A 25660-nucleotide genomic window follows, 5' to 3' on the forward strand; every position below is an offset into this window, starting at 1 on the left:
GTTCTTTTTAGAATAGGATCATTACCTCGTAGTACAGTAACGTCTGGGTATCGTCTCGAAAATTTTGGATGTGGTATAGTCCTCGCCACTCAGTTCCAAGATCATTCTTTTCTGGCGTCGACGATCCCGGTAGACGATACGAAATGAGACCATGGCTAGGTTCGTTATCGTGAGCAGCCTTAGAACTTAAGTTCTATGAGAAAATCATTGTAATGTGCTAAATAATTGATTTGATTTTTAACCGCAATCAAGACAAAATGAATAGAATTATCCAATTAACGCTGATCATTACTTCGCTCATTCATTAGCGGCATTACTTATTGCAGGCAGCTGCAGTGATAAAATCACAGATGTTCGATGATACCCGATGATCTCATATGGTAGGAAAAACTCGAAGTAATTGCCCAGTTTATGATAATGGAGTGTTTCCATGGATAAATATAGGAAAACGATCTATGTGAGGAAAATTGAATTTGTCAGCCTCACGCTCACGCCATTGAATATGATTTTCCTCTTAACAATTATGTCTATTAAAAGGAAAATAGCATAATGTGATTGACGGATTACCAATTGTACACTGGCAATTAATTATGTTGAAAATTAATCCAATAAGATGTGATGGATAATATGGCCACTGAATTTAACTTCAAATTCTGAGTAAAAAATTTCCGGTGAAAGAGACAAAAATTATTCATTTAGTTTTGATTCGATGCATAATTCAAGATTTGCAGGAAAAAGAGATGATTGTAATCAGATGAATATTTACGCATACTTATTCATGCATCTGGTTTTGATTAATTCTCTGAATAAATTAGAATTAGATGAATATTTAAGTACAGATATTTATTACCTTACACCCAGTTGAGAAACATCAGTGTGGAACATGGATCAGGATCGATATGAACATCGAGCATATTTAGAAGTCCTTGGGACAGACGCTTAGTTACAGAAGTGAATTGGAGTTAAAATAATTTTATTGATGCCATCATGAAAAATTCTAAAATATCCATTTTACACTACTCAGCAGGAAGCACTGAGTCCATGGTAACATTCATTCCATACAGTGTTTACTGTTAACAAATTTTCACTGAAATTTCCGGTAAGAGTCTTGGAAATTTCTAACAAGTAATATTTTCATTGAAATTTCAAGGAATTTTGTCATTGAAAATTTATAATTTCATGGAAAAATCCGTGGGAGCTGTAAATTTCAGTTTAATTATTTGGGAGAAACTAATAAAAAATCAGGAAAATTCTGAGAAATCTCTCCCTCAGTTGATGATTTGTCTTAATTTTCNACTGTCAATTTCAGTTTAATTATTTGGAAGAAACTAATAAAAAATCAGGAAAATTCTGAGAAATCTCTCCCTCAGTTGATGATTTGTCTTAATTTTCAGGAAATACCTGCAAAAATTCCTGGAATTTCAAGAATTTTAAAGGAATTCCCTAAAAATCATTTCATGCTTTTTTTCTGACCATAGGGTCAGATTCTCGGCGCAGTAATTACCGGTCATGACGGTCATCTGACCGGTAAGTTTTGTCGCCTACATTTAATTACCTAGAGCACACCATAAAGTGAGGCTTGCTGCCTTAAAAATTACTATACCAAACAGGGACATTTCCAGAATTGACTCAAATAATTTTCCATTCGTTTTAAAATTTTCTTTTTCCTCAACTTGTGCCAGGCATTACGCTTATGAAAACCGTTTCAATCAATTAATATAAATTCAAAGACAGAAAGATTAGGTTTCTTCATCGAGACATATTTTATTGTGTACAAAAAATTACAACAAAAGACCAACATCACTATTAACAAATCATTCGTATGCTTTCTATATCATCACTAAATATAAAGTTCGATGCTCCATCAAATTACAAAAATGAAGAAAACTTATTAAATGAAAAATCCATAATTAAGTCAAGAATTCACGTTGTGACCTTCACTTCCTACGCATATGCATATACCAACCACATCAGGCGCGGGCGAAGCGCGCGCCTCCTCGATCGGCCAGTTCAAAATTGATGCAGAATAATTGATATGATGATCAATATGATCATTGATATGATCATTGATATAATGATTGATATGATGATGATTATTGTTTTTTTTATTCATTCCTAAATTAATAAATGATATCACATTGAAGGAAATATTATTCGTGATAAGTCAAAGTCAATGAAGAAAAAGTTGAAGTTCGAGTTGAATCTCGATTTTTCTGCAAAATGTGAGAAGTTTTTCGAATTTAGGAGAAAACTTGAGAAATCTCTCGAATTTTCCAGAAAACTTCATAAAACCTGAGAACATTCGACGAAACGGCGAAAATTTCAAGGAAATATCTGATCATAATAGAAATGAGAACAATTTGTCTAATAACTAGCTTTCTCGAGTTCTCCCGAAAGTTCTAGAATTTTTAATTATCATTGGGTAAATAGATGTTTTTAGTTTCGAAGAATATTTCCTCACTTTCTAGAAAATTCTAGAAACCTCCCAAAAGTAGTGGAAATTTCTAGAACTTTCTGCGTTTCAGCCCTTCAGGGGTGGATTTTCGAGAAAATAAGAAATACGTGTCTTTTTATTTTGAAAGGAGAATCTAACGTGCATTTTCAACTCTCTAACTTGATCGGTTCTCGAAATCTCATAAAAAATTTGGCCCCCTTTTCACCTGCTGAGGGGGTGAATTTCGAAAAACCGTCCCTTAGTGGAAGTTTACGTCATTAAGGGTAGCTGTAGGCAAAAGCTCATGCTCGTAGCTCTTGTAGTTTGGGCTGTGCGTTGATACGTCAGTCGCCTCGAAAATGGCTTCTCCTTTATATATAAGATTTATATAAATATCTATGCATGTATATTTTGGAGCATGCAAGGGAATTGCGGCTGAAAATTTCCAGCCTCCTATGCAATAACATGACCCTCATGTAAATAATACCCATGCTTCCTACTTATGGATACCCATGCTTCCTACTTATGGAATTCTTGAGGTAATTCCATGACTAGTTGATATGAGTTGATCATAAATATTGGTGAACATATGCCTGATGTAATTCCATGGATTTCATTCTTACTGAAGAATGAAATCCATGGAATACATCAAATGATTTGTATGCCTTTTTGAATACATCAAATGATTTGTAAAATATTGGAGATGAAGTGATCAGCGTGTGCTACCCGAAAATCCGAGATCGTTCTGATTGATATTCAAATGTCATAATAAAATACAGACGTGGGCATATTAAGTGGATTGGTGAGTAAACACTCCATATATCACCATCTATTCCAGGAAAAATTTCATATCATTTCGGATACGTAATCACTTATTTCACTGTCCATTTTTATTCATTTGACAGCTTGGTCTCCTCCACCATACGTTATTTTTGTTGCAATCATCGAAGCCAAATCTTGCGAACATGGTTTTGATCATTGTCCAATTTAGTCTCCATTCAGTAGGCATTAGGAACAAATCTATCCTCGGTTCTCGGGTTGAATGCCAAAAGTGCGGAACTCGTTCTCATAAAAAATTCCAAGTCCATAAGGAATTTCAAGTTATAATGAAAACACAATATGCATTATTCCTTATCATCTTTTTTCATATTTTTCCTTTATTCATGTGCCAAAGGACAGTTCTTGATAGTCCCAGAAATGTTCGATTATTACGTGTGTTGAAAGGCTTCTCGATACGCATCAACAGTAAGTGTTCAGTAGTAATACCGTGGTGGCACCAGTTTTGCGAATGGTTAAGGGGCACCCACACGGAGAGAACTTTTTGATAAAAATTATCCTACCGTTCTGTAAAATTGTACCATGAGTCATCGTTTCCTCGTTTCTATCCCGGAATTTAGTAAAAATTAATATGTGATGATCAAATTTTATTCAACCGTTCTAGAATTTTCGTTGTTATCTACATAAAAATTACTGGACTGGAAGGGTAAAATTTATTATGTGTCAGGATAAAATTTCTCTAACGTAGAAGAAAATTTGATCATCATATATTAATTTTTACTAAATTTCGGGATAGAAATGAGGAAACGATGACTCATCATACACTTTTATAGAACGCTAGGGTAACTTTTATCAAAAATTTCTCTCCGTGCACCCATTTATATCAGATTGTCCGGGTTTTTGCCCGGCAGATGTGACATATAATAGCAACTTTTAGAAGTCAATTTGGATGTTTGTCCAATAGAAAGACGCTCGATTTCGATTGAACAAGTTAGGAATTAGATAAATATTCGTAAAAATAAAACATCATATCCCGAACCCAGATTTCGAATGTCCACAAAATCCAAGATCTGACAATTTGGCCCTCGTGACCGTTGTGACCCTTTGACCGACTATCCCCCTGAAAAAATCCAAGATGTGACACTTTCGCCCCCGGTGAAAAATTTTTTTTTCAGTTTTCACTTTTTCCACATACTATTGAGAGTTCTGAATAGCCCGGCGCTTAAATAGTTAGAATCAACGTTCACCCGGCTAAAAAAGTCGATTTTGGCGAAAGTCGACTTTCCCCCTGGAAAAACGGAAAATCTGACTCTTTGAAAATCGGAAAAAAAAACTTTCAGTTTTCACTTTTTCCACATGTGCGGGATTCCAAGCTTGAACAATGGGATCAAGCTTGGTTCAATCTAGGATACCAAGCCTTGGGATTCCTAGCTTTGATCAAGCTTGAACCTGTGGTTATACCTAGGTAAAACCAAGCTTGGTGATATCCTGGGAATGAAAGCTTGGGTGCCAAGGTAGTTCCAATCTTGGTCCAAACTTGGTACTTTAAGCTTGAACTCAGGGGCTTGAACCAAGCTTGAACTTATGGTGATACCTAGGTAAAACCAAGCTTGGGGATATCCTGCGAATCAAAGCTTGGGGGCCAAGGTAGTTTCAATCCTGGTTCAAGCTTGGTACTCCAAGCTTGAACTCAGGGGCTTGAACTAAGCTTGAACCTATGGTGATACCCAGGTAAAACCGAGTTTGATGATATCCTGCGAATCAAATCTTGGGTACCAAGGTAGTCCCAATCATGGTCCAAGCTTGATATTCCGAGCTTGAGCTCAGAGGTTCAACCAAGTTTGGCCTAATATGTTGGGGTCAAGAAGGTGAGGAGGGGGGGTGGGGTAAATAGGATGATAGGGTGAAAGGGAGCGATGAAAAGCATCACTATCAAGCATGCGCAGAAATTATTTTTTTTTATCACGCTATTCCATTTTACCCCACTATCTCACTCACTCACCATTCGATTAACCCGACTATCCCATTTTACCCCTCTCGCCAATTCACCCGCGTATTCCATTTTACCCCACTGTCTGAGTGACCCGCTGTCCTGTTTTACCTCACGGTTCAACATCCCCCCCCCCAACCCATCCTTCCTCCCACAATCCACCTTACTATCGCATTTTGCCCCACCGTCAGATTCATTCTCGGATCTCGTTGTACCGCGCTGTCCAACGAACCCGCTGCCCGATTCACTTCGCCATCCCATTTTACCACATTGTGCATTCAATTCCAATTTCCGTCCCCTCTCCCTCCTCCACTCGTGGTACCCTATATTACACTCAATGTTCACTCCACTCCATTTATCTCTATCTTCCCCCTTTTCTCAAATGCCCTCATCAACCCGAAAATAATTAATTGTTGGACAATTAGTTGCACAGCTCAGAAGCATACCGGGATATCCTCCGATCACTGAGCTAAACAGTAGCGAGTCGGGGCACTACAAGGATGGGTGACTGAGTAGGAACACCGACATCAGATATCTTGAAAATCAATGGACCGATCCATTTTTTTCTTTTTTTCCCATTTTCGTTCTACTAAGTTAATGATGTCACTATTTTCCTTTTTTTTCCAACGATTAATTTATGCAAGATTTAAAAAATTAATCGATATGAAAATGTAATACCAAGCTTGGATTTATTGGCTATCAAATATTGGCCCAAGCTAGATGAATGGCTTGGACCAATCGAAATCACCAGGCTTGGATCAAGCTTGACATCCAAGCTTGGATTAGTATTACAAATCAAGGATTAGCCAAGGTTGGTTCAACCTTGGAATACGAGCTTGAGCCAAGCTAGGCTAGTCTTGGTCCAAGCTTGGTTCAAGCTTGAACCAATGGTCAATTCCCACCTGGGATACTTTTGGGAGTTCTGAATAGCCCGTCGCTTAAATAGTTGGAATCGACGTTCACCGAGCTAAAAAATTCGATTTTGTCGAAAGTCGATTTTCCCCCCTGGGAAAACGGAAAATCTGACCCTTTGAAAATCTGAAAAAAAATTTTTTTTCAGTTTTCACTTTTTCCACATACTTTTGAGAGTTCTGAATAGCCCGGCGCTTAAATAGTTGGAATCGACGTTCACCGGGCTAAAAAATTCGATTTTGGCGAAAGTCGACTTTCCCCCTGGGAAAACGGAAAATCTGACCCTTTGAAAATCTGAAAAAAATTTTTTTTTCAGTTTTCACTTTTTCCACATACTTTTGAGAGTTCTGAATAGCCCGGCGCTTAAATAGTTGGTATCAACGTTCACCCAGCTAAAAAATTCGATTTTGGTGAAAGTCGACATTCCCCCTGGAAAAATCCAAGATCTGACACTTTGGCCCTCGTAACCCTTGTGATCCTTTGACCGACTTGCCCCTTGAAAAAATCCAAGATCTGATACTTTGGCCCCCGGTGAAAAAATTTTGTTTTCAGTTTTCACTTTTTCCACACGAGATCGGAGCGCGTGCTGCGCACGCGCCTTCTCATCTCCTCACGTAGTGGCGCTTTGGTTTCAGTCGTATGCTTACGCATATTCGAGATTTTCGAGATATTTCGAGATCGATTTCTTTTCTCCTTTTTACGATAGGATTTCGAGATCGATTTCCTTTCTCCTTTTTACGATAGGATCAGAATGTTTCATTTTATGATTTTTAGTGGACTGATGATAACTGTTAACTAAAAGCATTTCAAATTTCTTTTCCACAAATTTCTACTGCACATGTGATGAAAAGGTTCATTATAATATAAATATTATGTATGCTTATTCCCAACTTTCGATCCATAAAATTCCGCAATCTTCCAGGTCGCATGCAAATCAGACAATCCAGAAGTTTGGGACATCATCGGGATAATGAATACTTAATTCCGGAGAATGCTTCCTTTCCCTGTAAGATCGCAGTTAATTACAAACATGATGCAGAGTGGGAGAAGAATTTTTCCTTCAGATTCCGCATAGAAAAAGTGTTTCTAGATTTCAGAACCAAGTTGATGAACTTACGAAATGTTTGCATATATTATTATGAGAATTCAAACTAGTCACTTTATTTCAGAAAAAAAATCTTTACAATATCAAAATTTCACTTTACAGTATCAAAAACTTGATTATATCAAGTGAGAAATAGTCGTAAATTAAGAACCATTGTGGATTTTTACATTGAGAACATTCGAAAGGAATGAAATTAATGATGCCGCGAGACACTTTATGAGACAAAACTTTGGAGAGATGATCTTGGTTTCAATGAACATGCAAAACATTGCTCTCCTCTCAGTCTCGAAATACCCAGTATTGATTTCTCTCGTGATGACTCCGAGTCAATTTATCTCATCTCGGTCTCAAGGTTTTCGTATTTTTTTTTTGTAAAATTTTGGTTTTTGTCTCGGTTTGTCTCGTCTCGGTTTTCTACATATAAAAAACGCTAAAAACTGGAAACCGAGATGAAATTGATTGACTCGGAGTCATCACGAGAGGACTCGACACTCCGTATTTTGAGACTGAGACGAGAGCAAAGATTTTCATGTTCATTGAGACCGAGATTATCTCTCGAAGTTTTGTCTCGTGATGTCTCGTGAAATGTCTCGCAGCATCACTAAATCAAATTCTAGAATGATTGAATAGCAACTTAATATTAATTGTGTCAAGTCATCAGATAATATGCTTTTAATCACAAACGATTTATGAATTACTATTTGCAATTGAGTTCGCCACAAAAAGTTTGTGGCTGGTCATCGCCCAAGGATCTTTATCCTGGGCGTAAGTAACATTTCAAGTACAAGATGTAGAAATTACATTAAGTCAGCGATATTTTGAGAGATACTTGAAACATGAGTGAGTCTTCACGAGCCATCACGAGACACTAGGGATGGGTGATGTTTTAAAAAACATCAATTATCGAAAAATTAATGTTTTTTAAAAAAATGAGACTGAGATGAGATAAATTGCCTCGGAGTCATCACGAGAGTGTCGATACTGCATATTTTGAGATTGGGACGAGACCAAAGATTTCCATGTTCATCGAGACCGAGACCATCTCTTCAAAGTAATGTCTCGTGAAGCCTCTCGCGGCATCACTAATCAAGTTTAGAACAGGACAAATCATTAATTTAACCCAAAAGTTCACAATCGAGAAAATATGCCTTAAAGGGGAACAGAATGCCGTTAATTTTTCACATTTTTTAACACATTCCCTGCCAAAAGTTATCGATATTTTTCTAAATAGAAGCGCATTAATCTTCAGGAAATAACGGTGAACATCGATGCCCTTTGGTTTCGAAAAATATTAATAACTATGAGTAGGAAATTTCTTTGAAAATTTCGAGGAAATGGTCGTCTTCTGTTACCCCTTAATTTAAGTATAAGTATTCTGGATGTAGTACAAATTATTGACAATGAGCATTCTGTACTGCAAACTTTCATGAAAAATTTTCTGGGATAAATGAAACTTTCGTTTATTTCAGGATTTTTTTTGCTCCCAAAAATTGTATGATTTTTACTGAATAGTAAAAGATTTTTCCGATGTTCTATGCATTATCACTGTTTCTGTATTTCAGGTGGGCGGTCGAAAATAGTACCAAAATCTATACACAAATTGAGACCAGGCGACATTGATGTGATCGCTGCAATGGGCGACTCACTCACTTCTGGCTTCGGGATTCGTGCTTCAAGTTTTGCCGCTTTATTTGTAGAAAATCGTGGAGGTTCGCCATTTGGAGGTGGACAGGGAACTTGGCGGGATACTCTAACTCTTCCCAACATCATTAAAGTTTGTACTCTCTCAAAATTAAAAAGACTAGCTTTTCAAATAGGCGCCTTCAGTACGAAAATTGAACATTTTCATTAGATTTTCCGGTGAATAAATCTCTGTTGTATACCGATTTAATAGGAATTTAATCCAAACCTGGTTGGATATGCATTGGGAGACGCATGGACCCATAACCCAGCGTCTCAATTTAATGTAGCTGAGAGTGGATCGTTTCCGAGGGATATGCCATTTATGGCTCGAAGCTTGATTAATCGAATAGTGAATGATCCTCGTGTTGATATTAATAAACATTGGAAGGTAAATTAGACATCACGGTAACCCTCCTGAACTAGCGTTCGGTGCCCACCCGAGTCTACTGGCTCGGTGAGCAACGCGCCGCCCGTGTGACGGTTAGCGCGGTGTTGCCACATTGGAGCCCTATACGTGAATAAAAATCTACACTGCACACATTTTTCTCGAATTAAACACCATTTATGCGCTAAAAAAATTAATTCGCGTTTTTTATGAGACGCCAAACATGGCACGTGATAAAGATGTTGAAGTTCCTAGTATGTCTGAACTGAAACGAACGACGTGGCAACAGCGCGGCTAAAAACCGACTACACAAGTCCATTGGCTCCGGGCGGCGAGGCGTCGCTTTTCCGTACCAGTTTTACTAAATTATTATTTTTCAAGGTATTCATGGAGTTTTCAAGGGATACGAATCTTATCAGTCCATTCTAGAGGGTTTGAACTAGGCATTTTAATTTTTACAAATTTTTTCATACATAATTTTGCATGCACCAAGAAAAAAATCGATGGAAGGCGGCGCTGTGCTCATTGAGCCAGTTCAGGAGGGTTAAGGGCGAGAGCTATGTTTCTCCTGAAAAAAATGTCTTTTATTTCACTCCTAATTCAGCTAGAAAATGCTATTCGGTTTCACATGGTTGTTGAAATTCAACAACTGGTTGTTAAATTTCAACCGTGATTCCCCCCGTTTAGGCAACTTAATGCTCGAAACGATTGTGTAGAACTTTATATTATCTATTATTACTAACTTTATATTAGTTCTATTATGAAAACTTATGAGCTGTCAACACAATCTCAGAAAATGGTGAAGTTACAATGTTCAAGCAATTCTTACTGAATGTAACCAATCTATTCACTATTCACCTGCCCGAAAGAGAGATGATAAAATTATTCTAGATTTGTTCTAGATTAATTGTCGGTAAGTAGAAAGGAACTTGAGATCTAGGATTCAAACTCAGTCGTATCCTCAACGGCAGCTGTTCAAGGAATTATGGACAATCATTGATACCTCTGAGTAACTTGATCACAAATAAAATTGATGCTACAGTGCGTCTGTTAAAAACATTGTGGGATTTTGATGATAGGGAGGTCGGGAGGGAAAGTGAAGTGGAATCATTGCCGGAGAATAAATTAAGGATAATCGGGCGAGCTAGGGGGGTTGGAAAAAAAGCAGCCATTTTTTTCTTTTTTTTACGTATTCTTTAAATGATGGAAAAGGCGTGAGCAAAGTTTTCGATTGCTGGGAAGCATGGTTAATTTATTATGAATTTTTGAAAAAGTCATTTAACCCGTGATCTTATGGAAATAACCAAAAAAACTGCAAAACCCAAGGAAAAAAATGCAGCCAAAGTCATGAAACTTTAGACACATTTAGAACACGTGATCAATAATTTTTTGAGTGAAAAAGATTGTCGCCTAGGAGCATTGTTTATTAATAATAGCGAAAAAAGTACTGAAAAATGAAATTTCTGGGCGCGCAGCCCAAACGAGCAGCGAGGTTCCAAGTACCGATCGGGTGGGGATAGCGCGGTCAATTTAAACGTCTCTTGAGAGAGAGGGCGATGAAGCGTTGTGATTGGAGCTCCCTCGAGCCAGTGGTACCAACTCCTGGTGAAAAAAAAACTACCGACAATGTTACCACTTTTTCGCATGGATTAATATTTTTTCATCAGTTATTAAAAAAAAACAATCTGAAAACCATTCAATGTGTGGAACAGATACAAATAAATTTGATTAGCTCGAAAAATAATTTTTAACCGGAGATACTCCCTAATATCGCCTGAAATTTGAATCCGAATGGGAAACATTTTTTTGTTCAGCGATTGGTGTTCTGCAGGAAAACAATAGAAACCCCTCCGCTTCACTTGCTACATTTTCTCCTCGCCCGATTATCCTTAAGATGAGTTTTGTTGATTGTCACTATATTTAAAACTTAGTATACTGAAATATACACTCGATGAATTTCTAATAAATAGTTTATTTACCTACGTGGATTGTACAAACACGGAATATTTAGATAATTGACCGGATAATTTACGACGATGTTCGATAACTTTATCGATGAATTTTCCGACAATTGCGCCGATGTGCGCCCGGATAATTTTCTGTGATTCGTTCCTGATAAGAGTCGATGATGAACTGACCACCGTGGAACACGCTCACGACTACGTGCGTGCTAGTCGATGCTTGAGAATTTTCGTAAGGGACGGGGAAACGAGTTGGCCCAAAATGCAGGCCAGATTTTGAACAGCATCTCTCATCCAAATTAAATTTTTTTTTCAGTGCATAGGATTGCAATGGGATTCCCTGGCCAATCCGACAGGATTTTCTATGAAATTTTCTCATACGTGATAATTAACAATCACGATAATCAATAATCATGATAATTGTTAAATGACAATGTGCTTGAGCTTTCGACAATGAGGAAAACTTCATATGTACAAAAGAATTTTTTTAATTCACAGTTAATTACGTTTTTCATCGGAGCTTTCGATTTTTGTAATGACATATGTTGGGATGATCCACCCAGGGTATCTTTGGACCACCAGAAGGCTGATATAGGTGAAACTCGCCGAATCCTGAAGAAAAATCTACCACGAACTTTAATAACGCTAGTACCTCCCCCACATTTGAAAACACTTGTTGAAACGACGGGAAAATTGAAATTATGTGCTTTGACGACGAATTTCAATTGTCCCTGTTTATTAGGCTTAGCTTGGAGGTATCGAAAGCAAGAAATTTAAGAGACAATGAGAAGGTTTGTCGGTTTCATTCTACCATTCTTGAAATAGACGTAAGCCTTATTAATATCATTTGTCCATCAATAGGTGGCTGTCGATTGATGAAGATATTGGAACTTATTCGGAATTCCAAACTGAAGAATTCCCCGTAGTTGTTCAGCCATTCACTACTGATATCAAACTCCCACGATTAGCGAATGGAATCACGGATTATCGGTATCTTTCGGCCGATTGTTTTCACTTGAGTCCACTTGGAAATGCAAGGAGTAAGTTCTTTTGTGTTAGAATCGGAATCAAAGCCAAGTCAAGAAATATCCAATGGTAACTCTAAATCAAAGGATTAAAAAAAAATCTTCTTGAAATAAAAAAAAACAGAAAAGGCAGCATCGACTCATTGTCAGATTGATATGAGCCCATGAGCCAAGTCGGATTCTGCAATGCAAAACAAAACGAAATCCAGCGAAAAAACAAAAAAGATTTTGTGCCCAATAATGCTAATAGAAATAATCTCAAAAAAATAATTCGAACAGAAATTCAAAATATGTTGGCTTTTACCTATCAAATATGCAATAGAATCGGCGCGAAAAACCACTAGGATTTTCCAATAGAAATCCTATAGAAACCCCATCGAATTCCAATAGAATTTTCTAGTGAATTCGCTCGGTTGTTCATTGAATTTTTTCATGCGTGTGATAAGATTCTGAACAAAGTATCGGGACTTAATGCGGCGGAGTAAATTCCAATTCTATTCTGGTCAGTCAAATCTCGACTAGATCTGCATTGGATCCGATGCTAATGAGAACCTTAGGATCCTAGTGTTTTAATCGAACACGGATCCATACAAGCCCTACTTTTTCGATCCAAAATAGATAATAACAATTCTCAAAATGAGAATTCCTCAAAAGTCATCTCTTATAGGCTATTTCCCCTCCTACAATGACTTATTTAAAAACTGAAAAACCAAAATAAGTCAATTGATAACTTTTTCGTTGGGGGTTATTAATTTTCATTTTTCTACTTTTTAGTTGTTTTATTTCACTCCTTTTCAGTTTTTAAATGAGTCAATTGAAAACTTTTCTGTCGGCGATTTTTAATTTTCAATTTTTCAGTTTTTTTGGTTTTTCAAACTGGATGGTTCAATCTAGTCACCTTTATCGAATCATTTTTTTAATGCCCTTTTTCGAAAAACGGAGTAATTAATAAAAAAAAGGCTTCGTAGTTCGATTCCTCGGAGTGTTTTCATCATTCATAATACAAAAATTCATCTTTTCGAATCGTTTTTCATGTAGTTTCGAAAGTGAAACCTTAATTTTTTATTCGAGCTCACTCATCTTCATCCCGTCTGACCCTCATGACCTTCTTATGCATACGCCATTTGATTCTTACTATCACATGCACAAAGCCCTTCTAAACTCTTGGGTTCCCAGAAGCTTATCCTTATGCGATTATCGACAGATGCCCCACTTTGGCCCCGAAATCATGATTTTTCGAGTGATTTCTTGACATCAAGAAATCATCAGAATCTACTATAGATCATGGAAATCACGAAAAATCGAAAGAAATCATGGTTTCCAGTTCTTATTGAGAAAGTACAGAAATCATTCAAGAAATCACAGGAAATCATCCCATTCGGGAAATCATTGAGCCACAGGATTGAGGAGTGACCAGCCCCTCGATGTAAACGCCTTACCTTATTCTCTTGGATTTAATTTGAATACCTTGATTTAACGATTTTTAACATTACCATTGCCTCATGGCGTATCCCAAACTGAGTTTCCATAATATTATGAGTTGTCTCAAAGAAGTTTAATTTCATGCAGTCGCTTGGGCCACCATAATTTCGTAAAAACATTGATTTTTAGTTTCACGGAGATTGTTTCTGAATTTTCTCCATTCCTTGACTTGATGATTATACCTTTCCAGCTGCCTTTTCCCTTGGGACGAGCCGGTCTATGACGTTGGACATTTTGCGTGCCCTACGATGGAAAGACCGTATATTGGCACTTTGTATAACAGCTATGATAGTTGGAAAAATTCTTCACATTGTACGTTAAGCAACAACTGTTGATTGGATTTTCAAATTATTGCTATGAATATGGACACATAGGAATTGACTGAATATATAGAACATTTACAAAAATGACGGTAGTTGTATATCTGACTTCATTTTTTGGTCACTTAAGATTGCTTGAAACACAAAATAGTTATATATTTCTCCTGAATTTTCGAGTATTTCATTCTCTGTAGTACGTTTGGAATTCCAGTCTTGTTTGAGACGATTGGACAATGGTAATTTCCGCATGTGGGAAATAACCATTACTCGATATACACCCTTATGTTCAACAGTCAATGTAAGTATCATGTTATCATCTACACGTGTACAAAAAAAGCTTTGACATTTGGAGACTGCGCATTTCACTCTTCTGTCCTGTCTCGCCCTCTGAATAATTTCAATTACCTACGTATATACAATATTCTTAATCGCATTTTCATATCCATTGCCAGGTATCAATGAAATTAAAATTCCAAATCAGTTTCTGAAGAATATCAAAACCTTTTCTGTAGTGTTCATTCCATAGCTCACACATTCATCAAATTCAATCATATTTTTATCAGAATCTTATTTGGAAAGTTGTCTTGTTCTACTCTTCACAACGTGATTGTGAGAGGTTTTTTTTCGTTTTCGTTCTTGACCATAACTTCATAACTATATTATCACATCGATGCATATTGATTACCCTCGAGAGAAAAAACAAATTTCTGGAACCAAAAAAATTCTTACCACAATCCTTTTCTCCATTGCTACAAGAAAAAATTGGGCATTGGTGTAAAGAGGAAGATTCTTGTGACGTGAATGAGCGATATCGCGAATTCATTAACCCGTTTCATTCAAGTTTATGAGTGATATTTTCATCCGGAAATTGTTTAGACCGAAAAAAAAATATCCTTTCTGGAAATTTCTGATGGTCTAAAGCAGCTTGAGATCCAATACTGGTGTTACGTCATGATTTCCCAGGAAAAATATTCAATTATAATTTTAATAATCTAATAAATTCTGGAAAATTATGACAGTTATTTTCTCCTATGTTGAGCCTACCTTTCGGTAATAGCTCGGGATTGGAGTCGAGTGAATTGTTAGAATAATAGAGGATAAAAATTCACAATAAATGAAGTCAATATTTATTTAAATTATATTCAAATTTTAACGAAATCAAATTCTTTGAATTGAACAATTTACAAATGGATTAATTTTCACCAATTTTGAATATAAATTGTCATACAATATAAAATTTTTCCCTCGAATCAACGCGAAAATTTACATCAAGAATTGAAACTTTTTTTTATATTGAGTTCCCCGAACTAAAATTCTCAAATATTCAATAATTATTGATTTTTTTTTTTGAATTTTTGAAACCGTTTAACTTTTCACCATGTCATTTCCCGATTTAAATCAAATTTATTATTTATTTTGTTTTACTCATCCATTTTTTTGTAGTTTCTTGAAGTAATCCAATATTCGGTTGGTTAGATTTCACAATAATTTCACGTAAAAAAAATTTACAATTTTTCGGAACGGAAGTTCACACCTTAATTATAGTTTTTATTTCTATTTCCGAACCGATTTTGCTCATTTTCATTCACTTAGCGACTAATTGATCACTCGTCATTTTTGGGAACTGAAAAATGTGATCGGCGGATCAATAAGGTTATGAAGTTTTTTGAGTTGAAGTTTCCTATGTTCTTTTTAGTCGAACATAGGTGTGTTGTAGACTCTATTTGGTGCTCACTTGGCCAAAGCCACTGTCGTCTCTCCTGATTTCATTCCATCAAATTTACATTTTCAATGCTATTTATATCGTGGATTCTTCGGCTATATTCGAAATTTTTTTCAACAAAATTTCAGCCAACGGCCATATCACGCTGAAAACGCCAGTTCTCGTCCGATCACTGAAGCTAAGCAGCGTTGAGCGTGGTTAGTACTTGGATGGGTGACCGCTTGGGAACACCACGTGCCGTTGGCCCTTTCTTTTAAAATTTTATTTTTTTAGAAGTGCTAATAGGTAATAATATATCACTGATAAGCAATTAAATTTTACTAATTTTCATTAATTTGGCGACCACCCGAGTGCTAATTTCACTCAGGTTGTCTGGGTATAAATCAGTTTTAGATGCAATACTGGTCAGGATTTTCGAATCAGAACTCTCAGATAAGGACCTGGTCAGTTTCTGAATAAATTATCTGGATCCGGTATGGCTCAGTTACTTCTGATAGGATCAGTCAAATCTGGAAAAAATAGACTTCACATTCTTGGTCCAGTTCGGATATTCCGAAACGTTAGACCTCAATCGTGATAGGGTATGGTAGGAAATTCTTGATCAGTTGAAGATCCAGCCTAACGGATCTGAGCCTTCTTTGGAATTCTGAACTCTTCCTGCTCTGGTTCGAATTTAAAGTACCTTAAACGGCTATACACATATCTCACATTTCAAAAAGTCTGTAACCGAATCCTTTTTTTCGGGGTTCTCACCGGGCTATACAGAATACATTCTTCGCAGTTTCAATGATAGAGGAGAAATTGTTACGATCATCAGTGAGTAACTAGTGCACGAATCATGGGTGACAAAGTAGACCCAAATTAGTGGTAAATCACAGTTAGCCTGGCCAATTCATTTATTTCACGTCTAGTATTTAAAACCATCTTTATAATGATTTCGTAATGATTGGCATAATAACATTAGAATTCGAATATCTTCAAAGGTACTATGTACTCCTTTGATGCAAAAACATATAAGCTGTGGGTTTTTGAATGGAGTATTGTTGTGGTCCTTTCTTATTATTATATCCATCAGGTTGTTTTAAAATTAAATTTAATGGATGAAAGGTATTCCTTCTTCAACTCCTTCGTACCTTCTTACAACAATAAATGAAATTAATTTCATATGGCAATAACTTCATTTTTTGAAGAATTAAAATTCTTTTCTTTCAATGAGGTAAGCAAGTTCTTAAAGGCACCAACAGATCCCTGGTGAAGAATTCAATCCTCACCAATTCTTGGCGTAACCCAGGACTCACGATGAGGACGTAGTTGGTGGAGAGCCCCAAAAGGAAAATATATAAAAAATTTATTAATTACGTATATTCGAATTTAATCGATGGCCTATGGTATTGGTGTACCATTGTTTACCAAACGATTTACAATCACCATCTGCTTTCAGAATTTATTAATGTTAATATGTTCTTGCTAACTACCATTTAAACAAATTAGTACAGGTTACCATGAGGAGCAACGGTGAAATTCTAGATTTTCGTGATTTTCTAGATTTTCTAGATTGGAGTGCCTTTCTAACCAAATCTGGAAATGTCTATACTCTCTATTTTCATTTCCGAACCCATTTTGCTCATTTTCATTCACTTTGTGACTAATTGATCACTCGTCATTTTTGGGAACTGGAAAATTTGATTCCCGGATCGATAAGTTTATGGAGTTTGAAAAGCTCTTTTTAGCGGTACATAGGAGTATGGTAGACTCTATTTGGTGTTCACTTGCCCAAAGACACTGTTGGTATCTCCTGATTTCACTTCATGAAATTTACATTATTTTCAACGGCATTTAGTTCTTCATATCTATTTTTGATTAGATCGTGGATTCTTAGGCTATATTCGAATTTTTTGCCAACAAAACTTCAGCCAACGGCCATATCACGCTGAAAACGCCAGTTCTCGTCACAGTCCTGTTTTAACGCTCGAAGAGTGTGGACGTTCCAGCTCCGTACAGAAGCCACAAAACATCGACTACAATTCGCAAATAAAACCAGTGTAATTCGTAAAACAAGATCAAAATCTTTAAACAAAGTGAGTGGCGAAAGCCAGCCAAAAATTGATAATAGTTCCGCAGAAGTGGAAAACAATAAAGAAAATGCCAGTGCCATGGATACAGAAGCACCAATCTTAAGCACGAGAGAGATAAGTCGGCTTGAGACCAAATCCAGGAGCACCCAGCACCTACATGAATTAATCCGAAAGGAGAAAGAAAAGAAGAGAAAAAGAAATGAGCAATACTCAAGAAACATAGAGGCAAATACATCAGACAGCAGTTTAAACACCTCTGGAGACGGAGGCGAGAAGCAAGCCAAACGCAAAAATCAAAGCCCCACACCAACACCAATGGCGCCATCGGATAAGCATCGAGTGCACCAATTGGAGATAACAGTTGGGGATTTAAAATTCAAGTATGATCACATTAAAAAAGAGTATGAATCTCTTCTACGAGAAAATCAGCAATTGAAAGAGCAGTTGAAAACATCACCACAGAAAAACGAAGAAAAAACAGAGTCAGCACGTGCAAGTCAACCGAGATGCATCCGGGGGACCAACACAGGTAGACCAACAGCACACACAGATGGACACCGAGGCCAGTGACATCGTGAGCCAAACACATCCATGCAAACGACAGAGAGGCGGCCAAACAACACACCCGCTTCAATGTCACTACAGAGACGACGACAACACACCGAAAACAGAAAATACCTCCGATTAATATCTCAGGTAAAAATGTAAAAGAAACCATCAAAACAATCTCTCAGGATTTAAATATCAAAGATTTCAAAATTAAGACCCTCAATAGCTTTGGTAAACACCTAGTTTAGGCAGACAGCATTGAAAATCATAAAAAAATCCGAAATGCATTAAAAGAGAAGAATATCGATCATTTCACATTTACTCTAGAAGAGAATAAAAATCAAACATTTCTCTTGAAAAGGATAGATAGTAGTTATACCCCAGATGAAATTTTGATTGACTTGAAAAGCCAAGAAAGTACAAATCTCGAGTTCATGAAAGTCACAAAATTCTCGACCCCTAAATCAAGGAAAAATAAGATAGATCTACCAATCTACATCATACAAATTACACCACAAAGTCTACCAGGCAAATTGAAAGACATAAGATATGTCCTACACCAGAAAATTGAATTTGAGAAAATGAAAAAAAGAGATCCATTGCAATGTAAAAATTGTCAACGGCTAGGCCACGCAGCATCAAATTGCAATATGCAATATCGCTGCGTTAAATGTAAAGACCCCCATTTGCCAGGACAATGTAAAATCAACTCAGATACAGAAACTCTTAAAGAGAATTTATATTGTGTATTATGCCAACAAGTTGGACACCCAGCATCTTACAAGGGTTGTCCAAAACGTAAAGAACTGATCCAAAAAATACAAACACAAAACAAAAAACCCAAACAAGATAATCCGATTATACAACAGGTGAGACAACTCATTAGAAATCCAAATATCCAATACTCACAAATAGTACAAGGGACACCGAGAAACCAAACTAAGCCTAATGAAAATGTTGACTTAATTGCAGAAATTAAGTCAATCAGAGTACAATTGCAAACATTACTAACAATAGTAGAAAACAATACTGCCAGAATTGAACTCCTCATGATGGAGCATACAAACCCCCTTAACAATGGCGACCAATAAACAAAACCCGAAAATAGTAAATAAACTGAAAATAATTTCAGTTAACGTCAATTCTATTATCAGAAATAGCCGACGAAATAATTTATTAAACACGTTAAATCAATACAACCCAGATATAGTCTTCATCAATGAAACGAAACTCAGTCCACAGCATAAATTAGAATTTGAAAAATACAGAGTAGAAAGGAGAGATCGACCAAACAATAAACAAGGAGGAGGAATCGCAATTCTAGTGAAAAAACCCCTAGCATACACAAAAATTGGAACGTCATATAGTAACAATACCAAAATTATAGAAGCACTAGCCCTTCAATTCCAGCTTAATAACGGCTACAAGCTAATAATCATATCACTCTACGTACCGCATGGTCAGAGTGAGAATTTCAAAAAAGAATTTCATAGTTTATTCGAACAATTCAATCTTAGTGATGAAAAAACGTATTACATCTTAGCGGGTGACCTCAACGCGAAACACGCAAATTGGGGCAATCCAGTAAATAACACACGTGGAAACGTCCTCGCCGATTGGCTATCGAACTTCCAAGATGAATTCAAAGTTAAGCTGTACCATTCCGATATCCCCTCCTACCCCCGGGGAAATTCATTAGTATAGTATAGTATCGGATATACTATACATAAAAATTAAATATTCTAGGTCAACATTTTGCAAATATTCATGAACAAAATGAAGACTTAGGCAGAAAAAGACTGGAAAATATAATCTACAGAGATACCAACAAACTCAAAGAAAAGATGGAAAATGACCAAACAATTACAACATTTACTGAAAATAATAGAGCCATATATCCCATTGATGATCCCCCAAATTATTTTACAAGTATATATAAATTAACCGGGATATTCAGAAAGTTAAATAATAAAAGATCTTCAGCCAACGATAAAATACCAAACATTGTATTAAAAAACTTGTCAAATAGAGTAATAGAAAATTATTGCATAATATTTAATAACTGCCTGAATTACATGACATTTCCTCAAAAATGGAAAGAAGCAAATGTCATAGCAATCCAAAAACCAGGGAAAGATCCAACAAACCCTACTAGTTATAGACCAATAAGTTTATTACCAAATATAGGAAAAATATTTGAAATCGTGATAAATATTGCAATAAATTCCTTTTGTGAAGGGAATAAAATAATACCAGAACGCCAATTTGGTTTTAAACATAAACATTCGGCGGTTCATGCGGTGTCGAGACTTTCCTCGGACATTTATGAGGCAATAAGCAATAAACTATGTGTTGGAGCTTGTTTGATTGATCTGGAGAAAGCTTTCGATACAGTCTGGATCAGAGTCTTGATTTATAAACTGATGAAAAAAGGCTTCCCTGAGCACATGATAATATTGATATGGAATATGATTACAAATAGAAGTTTCAGGACTACTGATGGGATAATCCATTCAGAAAAACGATTTGTTATACCTAATGGAGTTCAGCAAGGCACAGTGAATTCACCAATCCTCTTTAATATTTACAATAGTGACGTGCTCAAATTATACGAAATAAATCAAGATAGTAAGAAATATGGAATTTCATTCGCGGACGATTTGATTATCTATTATATCGATAAAAAAGACGAAAATATTCAAAAAGGTTTAGAAGAACTCTTTGGAAAAATAATTTTCTTTTGCCATACGTGGAAATTGAAAATAAATGACGGAAAATGTGAAACCATTCTATTCAAACCAAAGCTTATGACAGCTACCCACGAAGTGAAAAGAAATTATAAAAAATTTCATATCAAACCAGCTCTAGACGCTGAAGAAAATATACCACACAAAAATCTCGTCAAATATCTGGGAGTAAATATCGATGAAAACTTGAAATTTACTCAACATATCAATATCCAACTGGGGAAAGCAGAAAAAGCAGTCCAAATGCTGAAGAGGCTTTTTCATAATGAAAATCTCAATAAGAGAACCAAAGTTATCTGCTATATGCTGCTAATAAGACCGATATTGACATATGGCTGTGTAGTATGGTTCAACCAGAGTACACACGTAATGGAAAAATTAAGATGTTTTGAAAGAAAATGTCTAAGAACCTGTCTATCAATGTATAGATCCGAAGAAAGTAATTTCAAACATTACGTGAGTAATCTGAAATTATACGAAGCAGCCAAAATCCCTAGGATAGATATCCATATTATAAAATTAATAAGAGGCTACTGGTCAAACATAAAGAAGATGGATAACTCAGTGATATCTGAAAGCTGCGAAATAGACGAGGATTATATAATAAAGTCGTTTGAGACTGGATATGTCCCACCAGAGGGTTTTATCTATTTGGATAAAAATAATTATCTACAAGATGAAAAAGGTGTCCCTGTCATTTATTATGTGCACAGGTCATCCCAAGTCAAATCAATCCATTGGGCTCCGAATTTGAACACGGAAACAGAATATGAACTATGGAGATATAACAATTCAATTGCTAACCTAGAAGAGTACAATAAACATAGGGAAAATAAGACGAAATACTGGTGGTTAGAAAACCAGTAAAAAAAATTGTGAAGAAATAGTTTATCCGTTGTAAATAATGTATATATATGTATATAAACCGATTATTTAGATTATAAGTTTAGCATAGGGTGTCCTAGAGCACGAGATAACGACCAAGTGGTTTTTGAAGCCTTTCCACTCAAAACAACGATAGGAACCATATTGACTATGGTACAAAATAATAAATAGGAATAATAACACAATCAGTCATACAGATAAGGATCATAGCATATAGCACGTCGTTGAACGACTTTTTTTGCATTAAATCATCTTAGATAAGGAATCTTCCGTTTATTGGAGAAATATAAAATCCACTATTGATCATGTATTTGGCTATTATGGAAATAAACATCTTAAAAAAAAAAAAAACGCCAGTTCTCGTCCGACCACTGAAGTTAAGCAGCGTTGAGCGCGGTTAGTACTTGGATGGGTGACCGCTTGGGAACACCACGTGCTGTTGGCTCTCTTTTGAATTTTTCCTTTTTCAGGCGCGGTGATAGCGTGCAATAAAATGACGCTGATAAACAATCAAATTTTTCAAATTTTCATTTACGACTAATTGATCATTCGTTGTAATTTTTGGGAACTGGAAAATTTGATGGCGGGTTCGACGTGTTCATGATGTTTCTTAAGTTGAAGGTTATGGAGCTCTTTTTCTCCGTATATAGGAGTGTGGTAAACACTGTTTGGCCTTCACTCGGCCAAAGACACTGCAGTTACTCCTGATTTTACTTCATTAAATTTACAGTACTTTCAATGGCCTTTAGTTCTTTACCTCTATTTTTAATTGGATCACGAATTCTTAGGCTATATTCGAAATTTTTTTGAACAGAATTTCAGCCAACGACCATATCACGCTGAACTCGCCAGTTCTCGTCCGATCACTGAAGCTAAGCAGCGTTGAGCGTGGTTAGTACTTGGATGGGTGACCGCTTGGGAACACCACGTGCCGTTGGCTCTTCCTTTTGAATCTTTCACTGATAAACAATCAGATTTTTCAAATTTTCATTTACTTTGCAACTAATTGATCATTCCTTGTCATTTTTGACAAATGGAAAATTTGGTTGCGGGATCGACGAGTTCATGAAGTTTTTTGAGTTGAAGGTTATGGAGCTCTTTTTCTCCATACATAGGAGTGTAGTAAATACTGTTTGGTATTCAGTCGGCCAAAGTCGCTGTCGTATCTCCGGATTTCACTTAATGAAATTTACATTATTTTCAACGGTATTTAGTTGGACCCATCTACTTTCAATTAGGTCACCCATTCTTAGGCTATATTCAAAATTTTTTTCAACTAAATTTCAGCCAACGACCATATCACGCTGAAAACGCCAGTTCTCGTCCGATCACTGAAGCTAAGCAGCATTGAGCGTGGTTAGTACTTGGATGGGTGACCGCTTGGGAACACCACGTGCCGTTGGCTCTTTCTTTTGAATTTTCCCCTTTTCAGAAGTGCTGATAAGCAATTAGTTTGCTAATTCTCATTAATTTGGCGACTACATGAGTGGAAATTTCGCGCAGTCTTCTAGGTCTAAATCAGCTTTAGATTCAATACTGATCAGAGTTTTCTGATCAGATCTCCCGGATAAGTGTTGCAGATACCACAGTTAATTACCAACAATATCAAATCTCGAATGAATACCGAGTGAAAATCGTCAAAGTTAACCACATATGAGCAAAAGGAAAAGACTACAGAATGGGCATCGGTGTAACAAAAGGGTAGATGTTAACCCACCAACACCACTCGGATGGGCGTCGGTGTAACGGGAGGGACCTGGTATCATAGAACACCAGTAAAGTCACAATGCAAAGGAAGGAGGTGACAGTCCCTCTCATGAGCAAGTGTAGGAGGTGACAGATGTATGCATTTGATTACCGAAAAACGGAGAATTTCGACGAGACTGCTCTACAAGGTACTAAAAAAAAAGAACAGTGGCGCTGAGGGAAATACGGAAACGCTATGAACTATCTACATCCCCTCCGTCTGTATTCACTCTGATAGTCAAAAATGCATCTTATTAAGTAAATTGAATAGACTTCCAAAACTAACAGCGCATAAGCCGAAAGGAGAAGGCTAGTTTCATACCTCACCTACGGATCCCTATGAGTGTAGATGTTACACCCCGAACACTACTCGAATGGGCATCGGTACCGCGGGAGTGACGTGGTACCGTAGTGTCCCTAAAACTCCTAGAGGCGGCATATATATGAATTTGATTACCGAAAAAAATGGAGGAATTCGACAAAACTATCCTAAGAGGTACTGCTGGAAAACGGGAATGTTCCGTGAAACACCGACAACCTATAAAAAAAACAGTAATTTAAATTCGCGGATTTAACTGTTGGTCCCCCAAAGAAAACGGCCCACGCTCGAAATGATAGCTAAATGTACTACACCGCTAGATACTCGAAAAGGGGAAATCAAATGGCAGGTGATACCTCGGGACTATTCAGTTATTTCACATTTTCTGGAAACTTTTGTGTCACCTTAACCAGGCCACCCTCCACACCTTCGGTAAGCTGATCCTAGCAGATTCGTATATAAGGGAATGATTTTCGACATTCCTTGTTCATTCTAAAACTACATTTTGTGACGGTCGCTCCGCACTGTGTCACTCTGAACAACAATATAAAACGTTGACTTTGTTCACTGTCTTCCAAATTCTTATCTAAGACAGTCTTTCTACCATCGTGAAACTCGGACTCTTCGTGACGACTTATCTCTGGTAGTCTTCAGCCACTCACTATACTAGTGTGGTCATCTTAAACCGAGATTTGACTGTTTATTTGCGCCTCAAGCACTGGAATTCTGTGGAGAGCTAACTTCTTTGACTTCACCATTTATTCACTGAGTTTTCAATTCAAATTTTATGGACCACACTAGGGGCTTCTTCAACTCCGTGAAATTGTTCAAATATCAATTTCAACTCTTCAATAACACCATCGACATTATCCGCGTCTGTAACCCCTACTGAGGCGTCAAAGACTCTAGAACCATCATCGTCATCAACACCATTGTTACAACCTCACGGCCTGGCTCACTAGCCACCCGACTTTTCGGCACCTCCCCAGATTTGAAGGAGACATCAGAGATCCTGAGATATTGCGCCTGAGTGATAGTAACCACCCCTTTGACATCTCATTAATCAAAATCACTAAGTCAAACAAACACGCAAAATTATACATTTACTCCTCAATTTTTCCATGTAATATTACCCCGTTTTTTTCGATCCTATGTATCTAATTGTGTGCGCTATAATAAATTCAGTAAACGGTATTCGAAGGTTTCATTCTTGGTGCGTTTTTATTGCTAACTCCTCCGTATGACAACCATTGTACACTTTAGAGTTTAATCCGATGCAATCAGATTCCAACCAATTACTAGTCCATTCGCTAGCTACCATTTGATATAAATTTTTGGGGTTACTAGTCGACTTGATATTTTTCGATGTTTTTTGAGGCGTAGAATCCGAATTTGAAGATCGTTTCGACGAGAACCGATGCAAAAAATGAGCACCGAAAGTCTGATGCGATCGTCGGTCAGTAAACAGTGTATAAATCATGAGTGACAATTTAGATCCAAATTATAACAGGTGACCAGGAGGGGTAACGGTGAGATTAAAGA

At 36.7% G+C, this 25660-nt stretch overlaps 1 protein-coding gene, 1 long non-coding RNA gene and 3 other non-coding genes across 5 annotated transcripts in view; 4 read left to right on the forward strand and 1 right to left on the reverse strand.

The window, feature by feature from the left end:
- The window catches only part of LOC107037168, a 4700-nt gene extending 4583 nt beyond the window's left edge, over positions 1–117 (reverse strand). The window contains exon 1 of the long non-coding RNA XR_001460809.2: positions 26–117. This is a non-coding gene — a long non-coding RNA (uncharacterized LOC107037168). The remainder of the gene's footprint in view (positions 1–25) is intronic.
- Positions 118–143: 26 nt separating this feature from the next.
- LOC107037151 (phospholipase B1, membrane-associated-like) lies at positions 144–14164 on the forward strand. Its single transcript, XM_015255539.1, is given in 8 exon segments — positions 144–159; positions 1065–1099; positions 1479–1527; positions 8781–8992; positions 9113–9289; positions 11746–12038; positions 12109–12287; positions 13945–14164. Coding segments are annotated over 8 exon segments (1092 nt in total). The 3' UTR covers positions 14076–14164.
- Positions 14165–15924: 1760 nt separating this feature from the next.
- Positions 15925–16043, forward strand: LOC114841151. The gene has a single exon (XR_003783026.1). It is a non-coding gene; the product is annotated as a 5S ribosomal RNA (ribosomal RNA).
- A 6831-nt stretch (positions 16044–22874) lies between these two features.
- LOC114841156 lies at positions 22875–22993 on the forward strand. The gene has a single exon (XR_003783031.1). It is a non-coding gene; the product is annotated as a 5S ribosomal RNA (ribosomal RNA).
- Positions 22994–23339: 346 nt separating this feature from the next.
- LOC114841158 lies at positions 23340–23458 on the forward strand. The gene has a single exon (XR_003783033.1). It is a non-coding gene; the product is annotated as a 5S ribosomal RNA (ribosomal RNA).
- Positions 23459–25660: the final 2202 nt, after the last annotated feature.

Source organism: Diachasma alloeum, unplaced genomic scaffold (assembly GCF_001412515.2).
Source record: "Diachasma alloeum isolate Michigan unplaced genomic scaffold, Dall2.0 Dall_scaffold_00214, whole genome shotgun sequence".
Lineage (NCBI taxonomy): Eukaryota > Metazoa > Arthropoda > Insecta > Hymenoptera > Braconidae > Diachasma > Diachasma alloeum.